Here is a 14,459-nt window from a genome sequence, read left to right as displayed (position 1 = left end):
AGACTAGGATAGGTTCTCTTAACTTACTTTGGTTGTTTGAGACAAAGTTTGCTATGTAGTCCAGGCTGGCCTTGAACTTGCTATGTAGTCCAGGCTGGCCTCAAACTCACAATCTTTCTGCTTCAGCCTCCTGAAAACTGGAGCGATAAGCACACATAAAACATTCTGCTTTTCTTTTTGAGACACAGATTCTCTCTGTTGCTCCGGCTGGCCTTAAATTCCTAGGTTTGAGTGATCTGTCTCAGCATCCCAGGTAGCTGGGTCTCTGGATGCATGCTACTATGCCCGCTTCTCTCAGATACTGAGTTTAACTCTGGGACCACGATAAATTACTTGCTAAAGTCACACAGCAGAGTCATTACCTAATTATAACTAGAATAGGATTGTAATTTATTATTTTTTTTCGGTACTGGGGATTGAACTCAGGACCTTGATGCTTGCCATGCAAGCACTTATTCTACTACCAAATGTACATAACTAGAATAGAAGAAAGAATATGGGAAGTTAAGGTCATGGGATTCTGGGTGACAGTCTCATGGTCAACACTCACTCTGGTCTTCCCAGATCACCACAGGATCTTATCTTTCTGGCAACAGTTTTTGGTTGGGCCTCAGTTTTCCTTTTAGGAAGATGGGCACGAGGATGTGTAATACTCATTGAGGGAACGACATTCTGGCTAGCGTCCCCAGGCCCAAGAGAGATCACCAATTCTATCTAGAAGTTCCAAAGGTTAAAAAAGACAGAGCTGTCCTTATGAGAATTGGGTGCTATGGAGACAGAGCCTTGACAACTAGAAAAGGTGAGCAAGCTGGGCCCAGAGCTCCTTTCAGGCAGAGTCCCAAGGGCACTGTAGAGGGAGGCAGAGCCAGAGGCTGGGCACTACTGGCCCTTCTTGGCCACTGAGCTCCTCTCCAGTCTTTGTCAAGAGTTTTGGGGCTAAAACCTCAGGTCTGCCTGGCTCAGTCCTGAAGAGCTTCCCCGCATGAGCTAGCATGTTCTTCTACTTCGCTTGCTGCAAAGTGCAATTGGCAGATGGGGCACTGGACCCAGGAAACAGGCGGCGAGCTCTTGGGGGAGGACACCCACAGTACAGATGAGGACGAAGACAGTGAGGAGGAGGGAGGAGCCGCGGGAGGTCGGGAGGTCTCTCCACAAGTGGCAGCGTGCAGAGGGAGAATTTCAGTGCTGAAGGAGCCTGGGTGGGGAGAAGGAAGTAAATAAAATTGGGTCTTTGGACAGATGCCACCCCAAGAAGTCTGAAGGATGCATCCGCTGCCAAATGCAGCTATTCTCCAGGAAATTTACCATGGCTGCTTATTTTACACCCAAGGGACACTTTTATGTGTCTGTCAAATATTTATCCAGTATCTGCTGTCCCTGACAGATGCTGGGAGCTGAGGGATGCGGAGTGTCCTTACGGACCATGGAGTCTACTGGTAAACAGCTAGGAACACAAAAAACAGAGACGCAAAGCAGAAGGTGCTAAGTGGGAGAGATTATCTGGGAGGACCAGAGAAAAACCAAACAAAAGCCCCCCAAAGCCCCTTACAAGAGTCAGGAAATTATCTCCCTGACAGTGTTTCATATTGTCTAGCTTCATGTTCTCCTGAGGGCAGGGCCACATCTCTTCCTCAGCTTCCTCAATGCAATGTGAGCAGGAGCTCCAGACAGACTCTCCTGGATTCTATTTGACTAACAGTACAGGTACAGATGTGGGAACGGCACAGATACAGATGTCAGGGCTGGGAGTCCACACCCAAATGTTTCTGGACAGCAGCCTCCAGATCTCTTAGTCCTCCCTCAAGCAGAGTCTAGTAACCATGCAACACCTGCTAGCTCACCTGCACAGATGGGGCACCGTCCCCTATCATGGACACCACTGTTTTGGGACTGGGGGCGGTGTGCTCCTTGCCTTGTTCTTGGTGTTCTCCTTTTTGATTGAAAGTTTGAGTTGGCCATAGATCTGTGAAAAGCAATAGTTAACAACCAGCAGGCCAGGTGTACTGGCACACACCTATAATTCCAGCACTTGGGAGAATGAGGCAGGAGGATCGCAGTGAGTTCAAGGCCAGTCTAGGATGCATAGTACGTTCAAGGCCAACTTGAACTACATAGCACAACCTGGTCTCAAAAAACAACTGCCCCCCAAAACAACAACCAGCCATTTCTGGGTGTGCTGGCACATGCTTGTAATCCCAGCATTCTAGGAGGCCGAGGCTGGAGGATCCTAAATTTGAGCCCAGTCTGGACAACTTAGTGACACCCTGTCTCAAACAAAATAATACACGTACACACACATGAGCGTGAGCATGTCTGTGTGTGCGCGCGCTAAAGAGTTGAGAATATATCCTAGTATGAAGGTTTAATCTCTGGTACTGCTAAAAAACTCCCAAGAATAAAAAACAAAGCTAGACTGGGGCTGGCCAAATAGCTCAGCGGACTAAAGTGCCTGCTTAAGCAGAGTGCAGCAGCCGGGGTTCGATCCCTGGTGTGCTGTGCCAGCCCCGCCCCTGGGACACGCTGAGACTGTGATTGAGACTGGATGTGGTGGCCTGTACCCGTAATCCCAGCACTTGGGAGGCTGAAAACAGGTGAATCACTAAGAGTCTGATCTGTGTGGTGAGCCCCTGTAGACCCTGTACTAAGAGGCCACATGGGCTGAAGGAGCCTAGGAAAAGGGCAAAGAGGATGTAACATGTTAAAATGGAAATAGTAACCGTGGGTAGGAATCCTGGCTTTCCCACTTGATATACCAGACTTGAAGGAAGTCATTTAACCTTTGAATATCTCAGAACAGAGCTGCTATTACTATTTTCAGATTTTGGGGGGTTAGTACTGGGGATTGAGTACAGGGCCTTATGTGCAATCAATCATTGAGGTACATCTCAGCCCCTTTCTAAACTTTTTAATTAATTTATTTATTTGGTACAGGGTCTCACTACACAGCTTGGACTTGTAAAGATCCTCCTGTCTCAGCCTCCCCAGCAATGGGATTACAGGTGTGTGCCAACATGCCCAGTTCTGGGGCTGGCACAACATGTGGTATTGGGGATTGAACATGGGTCCTTGTGCGTGCCAGGCAGGCACTTAAACTGCCAAGCTATCTCCTTTGCTCCCTCAACTTTATTTTGAGATAGGGTCTTGCTAAGTAGCTTAGGCTGGCCTCAAATTTGTGATCCTCCTGCTGCAGCCTACTGAGTAGCTGGAATAACAGGCTTGCTTACCTGCTTTCAGATTGTTATTTATTTATTTATTTATTTATTTATTTATTTATTTTTGCGGAACCAGGGATTGAACTCAGGATTGAACTCAGGCCCTTGTGCTTGTCAGGGAAGTGCTTATTCCACTGGGCAATCGCCCCAGCCCCAATTAATTATTTTTTTTAAATTGAGTTATTGTGCAAATACTATAAAATTCATCCTCTAAAGAGTGAATTTGGGATATTTGTCATGTTGAGTGACTATAATCAATTCTAGAATATTTTTATCACTCTCAAAAGAAACTCCAAAATTTTTAGTAGTCACTCTGCACTCCTCTATATAGTCCTGGGCAATTGCTAATCTGCCTTCTGTCTCTATGTATTTGTCATCTAATTTTGATGTTCTGTATAAATGGAATCATGCAATATGTGAGGGGCTGAGAATGCATCTTGGTGGTAGAGAATGTGCATAGAATCCCAAGTGCTGGGATTACAGGCGTGTGCCACCATACCCAGTCTCAATCACAGTCTTAGTGGGTCCTGGTGGCGGGGTCGGCACAGCACACTGGGGACTGACCCAGTCTGCGAAGCAGGCACTTTAATCCGCTGAACTATCTGGAGAATTGCAATTTCTCTACATGTTTACAAATACTTGTCATTGTCCATCCTTTTAAAACTATTTAATTATAGCCTTAAATTATAGTTATAAATCATAAACTATTTAAACTAGTGGGGTATGATGATTTTTTTTCCTGTTCTAGAAGTTGAACTCAGTGCCCTTTCCCTGAGCTACATTCCCAGGTATTTTTTCACTTATTTAGAGATAAGGTCTCACTAAGCATTAAGTAGCTCAGGCTGGGTCTGAACTTGTGATCCTTCCACCTTAGCCTTCCAGACTGCTGAGATTGCAGTCATGTACCCCCATGCCCGCCTAAGATTTGCATTTCAATGAAACCCATGAAGGAATCATCTTCAGATTCTGGTTCAGGCAGGTTGTGGTACAATGTGGACTAGGGCATTTTCTTCTCTACTGAGTTTTACTAAGAGAATACTCTGGTTTCTCTTCAGATCTTTTGCCTTTTACTAAGAGATTGTGGCCCAGATCCAAAGTAGTCCTGCCCTACCTGAAACAAGAGGAGGGGAGGAAGGTCAGCTGCGGAGGGGTCATGAGGCTTGGGGAGGAGACATGGGCCTTTCATGTTGACCTACTCACCTTTGGTCCTGTACTTTCCGTCTCTTCTTCCTGCCCCCATTGTTCTCTGAGCTTTGCTCCTCTGCTCTGGGCTCTGCGTTGGAAATGCTCATTAAATATGGTTCATTAACAAAGGCCTTTGCCTAGACATCACTTCTCTTAATATTTTTCTATCTTCTCTGCCTGCTTAATTCTTTCTGACTTTCCTTGATTCTCAAATTTAAACCTGGCCATCCTTTTATGCTTTTTCTTCAGATACTTATAGTAGGTGCAGTTTTAAGTTAGGTCACATGAACATGTGTCTCTTCATTAGGATGGGAACATTGCTACTTGTATACTGTGGCACCTCTGGCACCACACCAAGCCTGGCACATTAAGAGATGTTCAAGAAATATCTGTCAAATGCAGGATAACAAAACCAACCACTGTTTTGCCAGTTATTTAGAATTTATGGGGCTGGGGATATAGCTCAGCAGCACAGTGCCTGCTTGGCAAGTGCAAGGTCCTGAGTTGTATTCCTGGTACAAAAAAAAAAAAAAAAAAAATAAAAAAAAATTATGAAATGCCTGATAGAACAATTACTATATTTCAGAGTGCTTTCATACGTCCAATGCCCAGCCTATAGTAGATATCCTGCCCCCAAATGGGCCTTACCTGTACTCTCTGGCTCCCTGGGACCCGGGTCTGTGTGGTTGTTCTTTGGGCTTGCCAAACTGGCTGAAGGTGCCCTGCGGGCAGCAGAAAGCACCATGCGGGCTGAACGCCCCAGGGCCCCTGGCTGAAGCTGCTTTAGGAAGTCCTTGAGCTCTGACATCTCCTTATTGTTCCTGCGGAAAAGCACAGCGCTCTGCATGCCAAACTGTAACCCAAAACCCACTTATTTTAGCAAAGCATCAACACTGCAATTAAATCAGAATACTGAGGTTTTATTCTTTATTTCTCTGTTGCTGTTTGTTTTTTTGGTGGTACCAGGGATTGAACTCAGGAGCTTGAACTTGACAGGCAAGCACTTATTCCACTAAGTTATCTCCCCCGCCCCCTTTATTGATTTTGAGACAAGGTCTTGTTATATAGTTCAGGCTGGCCTTGAACTCAGCATGTAGCCCAGGCAGGCCCCAAATTAGTGGCAAGCCACCTGCCTCAGCCTCCCCAGTGCTGGGATTACAGGTGTGTGCCATCATGTTTTGCTAATATTGAGGTTTTAATTTAGGAAAAAAGCTCTATATCAGTATCTTTTATCTTAAAACAAACAAACAAACAAACAAACAAACAAACAAACAGTAATACAAGTGTCATAGGTTCTCCATCATCAGCCCTGAGTATGTGATTAATTGGAGAACCCCGGTGAGGGTTGTGTGCCAGTGAGCAATGTGGCAGCTTTTCTCTTCCAGGAGAAAGATGGAAGGTCTCTACTCTTTGCAGCTACGTACGCTGGGGGATCTGGGAAGAATGTCCTCCGGATGGAAGGAATGGTCAGCCAGGGGCTAGGATCAGACTCCTGAGCACCAGAAGAGCCCTGAGAAAAAAATAGAGAAATATGGACTAGGATTCACCAGCAGGGGACACTGCTACCTAAGAGTTCAGCTTAGTTAACCTGTGAATGTGGTGTGACGTGGGTGTGGCATATCTGTTAGTATATCAGACTCTTGAGTTCTAAGAGCTGAGATTCTGTGATTCTGCATACTTAGTTTTGCAATGCTAAGGGTTTGGGCATGACCCTGCAAGTCTCCAGGAAGAACACAATGTACACTATTTGAAAGAAACAGGGCAATGAAGACTGATGTTATGCGCAAACTTTGAAAAATCACTCTGTGTGTTATTTTTTATTTATTTGTGGTACTGGGGATCGAACTCAGGACTTTGCACTTACCAAGCAGGCGCTTATACCACTGAGCTATCTCCCCAGCTCTCTGTGTGTTACGTGTTTTAAATTTGCACGTGTATAAAACTGCTGCACTGAGGTACAAAAGTCACTGTATTTATCTTTGTTTATACATTTTGTGAGAAACAAATAATAGATATTTTTATACATCTACAAATAGCTCTACTTTGAATGATCTGTGGCATTTTATTATTTTACTCTAAATATTATTTAATAATAGTGTTCAATTTCTAGGGTATTTGTGAACAAGTGTATATGTGTGCAACTAAAAACCTATCAATTTTAGCCATCGCTTCTACAAAGAGATGTGTAGGCGTGTATGAATGTATGCAAACACGGACCCCACATGATCATCTTTACATAGGTTTTATGTGGTATACTACGATTTCTTAATTTTTTGTCAAAACTTAGTTTGTAACTCTTTCCTCTTCATTTTTCCAAGTTTACTTCAGGATGTTTTTCTTTAGTGTTTAGCCCTGACTCTCTTCCATTACAGATTTTTTTACTTCCTTGGTACCAGAGCTTGAACCTTCACAATGAGCCACATCCCCAGCCCTTTTTTTACTTCTTGAGAGAGGGTCTCACTGAGACACTAAGTTGCCCAGGTCTAGCTTGAAGTTCTGATCTTCCTGTCTCAGTCTCCCAGAGTGCTGGGAATAGAGGTGCTTGCCACCACACCTGGATATTATAGACTCCTTTAAAGGTAAATATCTGTTTTGCGAAGTATGACTCTGGCCTCATTCTGAAAACTTAACAAGCATTATTTTCATTTTTACTCACTGTTAAATGTTTTCTAATTGTCATTATAATAACTTATTGAACCTAGCATTACTCTACCACTGAGCCATAGCCCCAGTATAGAAGCATGAATCTTAGAGTGAGCGCTATTATAAAGTGTAACGAGATGGAGGTGTAGAGATACTTAACCTTAATGCTAGATATTAATCATCACAAACTGAGCTTCTAGCTGGGTGTAGTGGTGCATGTCTATAATCCCAGCATTCTGGAGGCTGAGGCAGGAGGACTGCTGAAAGTCTGAGGCCAGCTTGGGCTACAAAGTTAAGTTTCAGACCAGTATGAACTGTGTACCAATTCTACTTCAAGGTTTATTTAGCCATGTGATCTGGGACACCTTATTAAATTCTTCTGTGCTTATTTCTTTACTAGAAAATCATTAATCATAATATAGTAACCCTGTTTCATGGGGTTAAAAGCCATTATGTTTTCTTGTCACTGTAATATACCAATAAGAATGATACATCAGGAAAAAAAAGCATATAACATTTCAGCCAATCTTAACTTACAAATCAAGTGTTATTATCAGTGGTTTCTGTGTACCTCTTGTCTCCTGCTGGAATGTTTCAAGACTCTGGTGCTGTGGGTTCATGTGGCAGTGCTTTTATTTATTTCTCTGGTGCTTTTATTTCATGGCTAAATAAATCCCTGAGTGCAGGGGTTTTCCGGGGGGAAGGGCTGGCTCAGTGTGCCCTACGGGTGGGGTTGGTGAGGCACGTGGTGCTGGGGATCCAACCATGGTCCCTGCACACTTGCCTAAGCAAGCACTTTAGATTGCTAAGCTATCTTGCCAGTTCCAAGTGCAGGTTTTATGGCTGTTGCTAACCGTGTTTTGCTGACAAGGCTTGAGTTGCTGACTCTCTTCCTCCTTAACTCATCATGTCCCAGAAGATAGTCAGTTAGGTGGCCAAAATGGGAAAGGCTGGGAGGCCCTTATTTGCCTTGTAACTTGTGTCCCCATTTGGATGGGAAAACTTTACATGACTCTATCTATAACTCACCCTTAAGTCATTTTTTTTCTTTTCCATAACTTTATTGAGAGACAAATAGCAATGAGACAGTTTCAAATCAAATTGGTAGGACAGTTTCAATAATTAACACATTGCATACTCTCTTCCTAGTGGTTATGTGCTGTACAAGATGAAGTCATTTCTGTAATGAACATTTGTACTAAAAGCTGGTTTTGCTGCAGGCAGTATTCTAGGTGCCTAGAATGCATTACAGAGCAAAGTAGGTCACTAATCTCATAGCTTCCTTTTTGTCAAGAAGTCAGGATCATAAAGAGCCAGCTCCATTCATGTTAGCTTCTTCCACTGTGACATCAGAATCTAGTAGAGCACACCTGCCTGTCCTCACAGGTCCCTGTATGGTTTTTAGCCTTCTTAACAACGGAAGAACAAATCATAGCCAAAGTTTACTTTGTCTCAGTGTTCTGGGTCTCTCCTAAGGCTGTACTACAAAAGCATTTACCCACATTCTCCCTGACCTAGTTCTATTCTCTCTCCAATGCCATTTCTTCTTTTCCCCAGTAATTTCAATAGGAGTGACTGTCACGAAGTTTACTTCTGTAAATTATGATACTTTTGGTTGTCAAAAGTTTGACATTTATTGTATGTGTAGGAAGTAGCATGGTATAATGAAAGGAGACCTAATTTCTAGTCCCTATGTGGCTCTGACTCACTGTGTAACTTTTTATTCATTTATTTTTTAATTTTAATTAAAATTAAATGTGGCTCAGCCTGCTCTGGGGGCAGGGCTGGTGTGGCATATGGTGCTGGGGATCAAATCGCGGTCACTACATTTGCCTAAGCTTGCCTAAGCAAACGCTTTAGTCTGCTGAGCTATCTTGCCAGTCCCGTAACTTTGTTTCTTTTATTTTTTTAATGTATTTAGTACAGGGTCTAGGGGGTCTCACAAGTAGGTAGGACTAATAGTGATTCTCCTGTTTTCAGCCTCCCAAGTGCTGGGATTACAGGTGTGCCACCACCACACTCAGTCTCAATCGCCATCTCAGCATGCCCCAGGCACAGGGCCAGCACAGCAAGCCTGGATTCAAATCCTGGCTGCTGCACTCTGCCTAAGCAGATTCTTTAGCCCGCTGAGCTATTTGGCTGGCCCTCCTGTAACTTTGAATACACAAAAATTTCCCCACCTGGGAAGTGGTTAGCATCTTTAAGCATTTTTTTTTTTTAACTTCTATGATTCTATAACTCCAGCTTTTTTTTTTTTTTTTTTTTTTGGCAGAACCGGGGATTGAACTTAGGCCCTTAGTCTACTGAGCTATCTCTCCAGCCCCTATAATTCCAGCTTTGTGTGGCTGATTTCACATTCATATTTGTGTGTGAGAGAATTATGGTGGACAGAAGTAACTTGGAAAGATAAATGGAGATATCAGTCAGAAGAAAGTAGCAGAAAAAGAGTAAGAATAAAATATGCAGAAAACTGGTTGAGAAAGTATAAGGGAACAGATATAACCACCAGGTCAGAAACCCACCAACTGGGGCTGGGGAGATAGCTCAGAAGCAGAAGCACCTGCCTGCTAAGTGCAAGGTGCTGAGTTTGATCCTTGGTACTAAAAAACAAGAAACGCACCAATCAAGGCTGGGTGTGATGGTGCATGTCTATAATCCCAGCACTTGGAGGCTGAGACAGGAAGATTGACATGAGTCATTGTTATGAGTTTGGGACCAGCTTGGACTGTAGTATGAGCCTAAGAATTCAAAAATAAAGTAGGAGCATGAGGTGAAAGCACAAATGGTTCCACAGCTTTGTGTAACTATCTTCCAGGACCACTCACTTGCATCTTCCCTGAGATAGGAAAGAAGACCTCATTTCTACCTGTAAGAAAGAGCATCAAGCTTGCTAGTGCTTGTACGAGTGTGTGCATGTCTGTGTACCCCTCAGCAAGTATTAACTTTCTAACCAGAAACCTGAAAAGTGAAGGCAAACACTAAACCCTTATCCCCCATAGTACATACCTGGCTCTGCCCAGAGCTTACAGGTGCTGAAGGACCCATCACAGGGTCACCCAAGGCATCCAGAGAAGAACGCACCCGAAGGAAGGCGAGGCCAAAGGGCTGATGCTGTGTGAAGGGCTGGGAGCAGGACAGGCGCAGTCGATCCCATGACTCTCCAGAGGCTGGAGCCAGGAAATCATCTTGAAGGAAAGAGGAAATGGAAGTGAGGGCTGGGGAAATAGCTTGGTGGTCTAAGGACCAGAGTTTGATCCCCAGTACTGCCACCCCGGAACCCCAGGCGTGATGGTGCAAGCAGTAATCCCAAGGCTGGGGAGGCTAAGACAGAAGGATCACTACGAGTTTGAATGTGTAGCAAGACCCTGTATAAAAGAAAAGAAAAGAAAAGAAAAGAAAAGAAATGGAAAGGAAAAGGGAATGATTAATAGAGGGAGAAAAAAGGAAGGTGAAGACTGAGGAAAGTAAAGTAATGGTAGAGGTGAAGTAGAACAAACTCCAACAGGAGGAAGAATAAGGTCATTAGTTAACATTCCTCTTAGGCTGAGGGATTGCTCATGCCAAGCAGGCCAATCAGGGCCTTCACAGACAGTTCTTTTGTCTAGTGACCATCACTCTTCCATCATAGTTCTACACTGTTCCAAGCTTGAGGACATCCTACCTCTCCAAGGACCTGATGAATATCTCATTTTAACAGGAGGTACCTGCATTGCTGAGGTATGGGGAGACCACTTGCCCAGTGGATTAGTTGAGATATTGCCCCTTCCTGGACCACAAGACCTCAACCTACCTCATACTACCACATGCCCTATAGCAGTGGTGGCAGGAACCTACAGCACTGTGTTATTTTAAGAGAAAAGATGTTAAGGTAGATTTTTTTTCTTTTCTTTCTTTCTTTTTTTTTTTTTTTTTTTTTTTGTGGAACCGGGGCTTAAACTCAGGCTCTTGCATTTGCCAGGGAAGTGCTTATTCCACTAAGCCATCTCCCTGGCCCCCAAGATAGTTTTTTTTTTTTTTCTAAACTACAACCACAGTATGCATGCTTAATTGGAGTAATAAGTGGGTTTTGGGTTATAGTTTGGCACTGGGTCTCTAAAAGTTTTGCCATCACTGTTTTACATACTTGGTCACTTGCAGTGGCAAACACCAGTATCACAATCTCTTCACATCATCAGCTCCTCACATTCTCATCAGCACCTCATCCTCTCTACCTCACATGCCCCTCCAATATCATTCTTCCCTCACATTACAAACTCCTCCCACTGAAACAGAGACATCTTTATTAGACTGTAAGTCCCCAAAGGCCAGGAACCAGCTCTTAAGTTTCTTTTGCAGTGCTCAGTAAATAGAGATTAGTACAAACAATTCATGAAACATTACATCCTATTAAGGACAACCATCATATACCCTTCATCACTTATATAAGCATTTCTCCTTCATCTATGCACACATTGATATGAAGAAAAACACAGTCAGTAAGTACAGTCAGTAAGTACATGCTCTGTACCATGTTCCATCATGTCACAAATCAAGAGTAAATATAAATCATAGCTTATAACTATCTCAAGCTATCACATATTCTTATCATGCAGAACTCACAGATCACTAGCTATCCTATGTCCCCAACAGGTACAACTAAGCCTTTGTATTATAGGCAACTAAAATAGGTACAAATATAGGCAGTCAGACAGGGCTAGGCTTTTGAGGGAGTCAGTACAAAGGATGAGAACATGTCATAACTGTGACTGGGGGCACATCTGTTAAAGGGCAGGCCTTAAGATAAAGATGGAATGATCAGGCCTGTACGCCTCCCCACAGGACAAGCAGTAACTTGAGATTATACTTTAATTGGTATCACCTGGTCCAGTAAAATTCAGTTAGATATCAGTCACCCAGGTGGGTGACCAGAGCATCTGGACCTATCCTTTCCCCAAAATGTCTCTGTTCTTTCCAAGTACCCTTGCTATGTGACCTGCATCTCTATTAGATCAGTATCAGCTAAGCAGCTAGCCTTATAATCATATTGGTTGATTACAGTTTGACACAAGTTGTACTCACCTCCTGATTCTGTACCCACCTTGTGATTCTGCACTGTAAAACATTCTTAGAGAAGTGACTTCTCTGGCAATCCACCTTCAGGACTCCTCCTGTCTCTCAGGAACTATCTCTCAATAAATTTTTCCCACTCTTAATTTCTGTTGTTCCTTGAAATTCATTATTCAATTTCAGGGGACATGAATTCAGTGTATCTGACATCTAGCAGGTTGGGAGCTATATTTCTCCTATATCACTTGCCCGGGCGCCTTCCTACAACCCACACCCAATGGCAATTATAGCCTTTTATAGTACCACATCTTTTTTTTTCCTCAAGAAACATTCCCAGTTTCTGCTTTTGCCCTCTTTACCATCTTTAAACATTCGGACCCCTGAGCGGTTCTTCCCCTGCTTTGAATCAGCGAGGGACATTAGCATGGTTGCAGGGAGCAGGGTGATGAAAGGTCTGTCCAAAGACCAGGAGGAACGGCCCACATCAATTTGCAGGAAAGCACAGCCACAGTTACCTGGAAACAAAAGGTTGAGAGAAGGATAATGATAATGGGATGGTTGGAGACAAGGGAAGGAAGAAGGGATGGGAAGAGGATGGCCCTCCATTCTAGAATTAAATGGAAGCCAGAAAGGTCTTGAGATATGTGGAGTTGACCAGAGAACTAGGAACACATGGGAGGACACTCAGTCCACTATGAAAATGTGAAGATTCACCATGACCTTCTACTCTGAAACCTTCCTAACCAAAGAGACTCGCTGTCCTCTCAGAGCTCAGGCCCTGAAGGCAGTGCTCTCTTGCTAGAAGCCCAACATCTTTTTGTTCTGGGAAAGCTGAAACTAGTGGTCTTCAAAAGTTACACAGCCCAGAGACATGAATTAATTTCTCTTTTCTCTCTCTCTCTCTCTGTCTCTCTCTGTGTCTCTGTCTCTGTCTCTCTCTCTCTCCTTCCTTTCCTCTTCCGCTTCCTCTTCCTCTTCTTTTAACCCTAACCCTATCTATTCCAGAAAACTGTAAAGTCAACCATAAACCACATAATTCACTGTTTCTTTTCTCCCTCCCCCCCTCCAGTGTGTTCCTCTTTATTGATTTTCAGAGTACAAACTTTAACTTGGATAGGCTGAATTAACCCAGCCCACTTCTGGCAGGTACACTCAACATGTTGTATAAAGTATAACATTCAATTTATTATTTCTTTCTCAAGAGAGTTTTCTTCAGTCCATTAAGACCCAGCTCCCCTTACGTGGGCTTTGGTAGAGGTTGTGGGGCAGCACCAGCAGGTCTAAATCGGGGTGGAGGAGTTCGGTCCTTACGGGCTTCATGAGATCGATTTCTGACCACTTTGCTGTGAATGGCACAACTCACACAGTAATGCAGCTTCATATACAGCTTGGGAAGCACATAACCGTCAAAGAACTTGCTTTGGAAATGTCCCTGACGGCGGTGGCCTCCACTATGTTCCGAATGACAAACTTCTTTTTTTTTTTGTGGAACCGGGGATTGAACTCAGGCCCTTGCGCTTGCCAGGGAAGCGCTTATTCCACTGAGCCATCTCCCTGGCCCCGGCAAACTTCTTAATAGCCTCATCCTTGGGTATGTACCAGGCGCCGTTCGTGCATTGAATAGGCTGCACATGACCGCAGCCCTTTTTGGCACGACCATTGTTCCTTCTTTTTTTTGTCATCTTGGAAAGGAGGACCCGAAAGAGCGCTTCACTGTTTCAACATCCTCTTAACACTAATATATGAGAAGGTAGGAAGATTCTATTTGTTGGCATTTATAATTATGCCAATGTTCTAAGGCTTTACTCAGACCACATGGATCAAAGCAAAGCATGAACACTGCATAAGGAAGGAGCAACATTCATCATGGGAGTTCTCCAAACCCAAGCTGCCCTAAGGCAAAGGCCACTTCTCCCTCACACCCACGCAGGGCTCAGCCAGGATGGATTGGGACATCGGAGCAAAGCAGGTAGAAGGGAACATCAGTCCTGGGTCTTCGTTAGAGGCCCCAGAGAACTCACTCACCTATATCAATATAGCTAATGCGCACTGCCCTCTCCAGCTGGAGCTCCACTTTTAGTTGTCCACTCTTGTCCCGGGGGCAGCTGAGCCAAGGTCCCCTCTGACTGTCTGGAGTCAGCAAGTTCTCCACAGGATACTTGGGATCCTAAGCCAGAGAGAAAGAAAAAAAAAAAAAAAAAAATCAGGAAACTTATAGAGCACAGGTTAAAAAAAACCCTCCATGAATAAGGGATCTCTACTACAATCCCAAACCTTTTAAGGCAGCCTAGGATGACTGAATGACACAGATAGGAATCCACAGGAATTAGATGCCAAGTGTTTTGGTTTTTTTTTTTTTTTTTTTTTTTTTTT

At 43.8% G+C, this 14,459-nt stretch overlaps 1 protein-coding gene across 3 annotated transcripts in view; it reads right to left on the bottom strand.

Annotated features, from left to right (window-relative positions):
• Positions 1 to 126: 126 nt before the first annotated feature.
• Positions 127 to 14,459, bottom strand: part of LOC105743653 (short transient receptor potential channel 2-like) — a 27,222-nt gene continuing 12,889 nt past the window's right edge. For 2 of the 3 annotated variants that reach the window (XM_012517094.2, XM_023702134.1), the window contains exons 3-10: positions 14,112 to 14,253; positions 12,446 to 12,601; positions 10,047 to 10,225; positions 5,822 to 5,907; positions 5,046 to 5,218; positions 4,413 to 4,485; positions 1,842 to 1,963; positions 127 to 1,195 (exon numbers count right to left, since the gene is read on the bottom strand). In XM_012517094.2, the coding sequence (XP_012372548.1) occupies positions 960 to 1,195; positions 1,842 to 1,963; positions 4,413 to 4,485; positions 5,046 to 5,218; positions 5,822 to 5,907; positions 10,047 to 10,225; positions 12,446 to 12,601; positions 14,112 to 14,253 (1,167 nt within the window). In that variant the 3' untranslated portion in view covers positions 127 to 959. The remainder of the gene's footprint in view (positions 1,196 to 1,841; positions 1,964 to 4,412; positions 4,486 to 5,045; positions 5,219 to 5,821; positions 5,908 to 10,046; positions 10,226 to 12,445; positions 12,602 to 14,111; positions 14,254 to 14,459) is intronic. The other variant, XM_023702135.1, reaches the window with a different exon arrangement.

This window comes from Octodon degus, unplaced genomic scaffold (genome assembly GCF_000260255.1).
Source record: "Octodon degus isolate 3935 unplaced genomic scaffold, OctDeg1.0 scaffold00146, whole genome shotgun sequence".
Classification (NCBI taxonomy): Eukaryota; Metazoa; Chordata; class Mammalia; order Rodentia; family Octodontidae; genus Octodon; species Octodon degus.
This window is presented reverse-complemented; position numbering and strand designations above follow the sequence as displayed.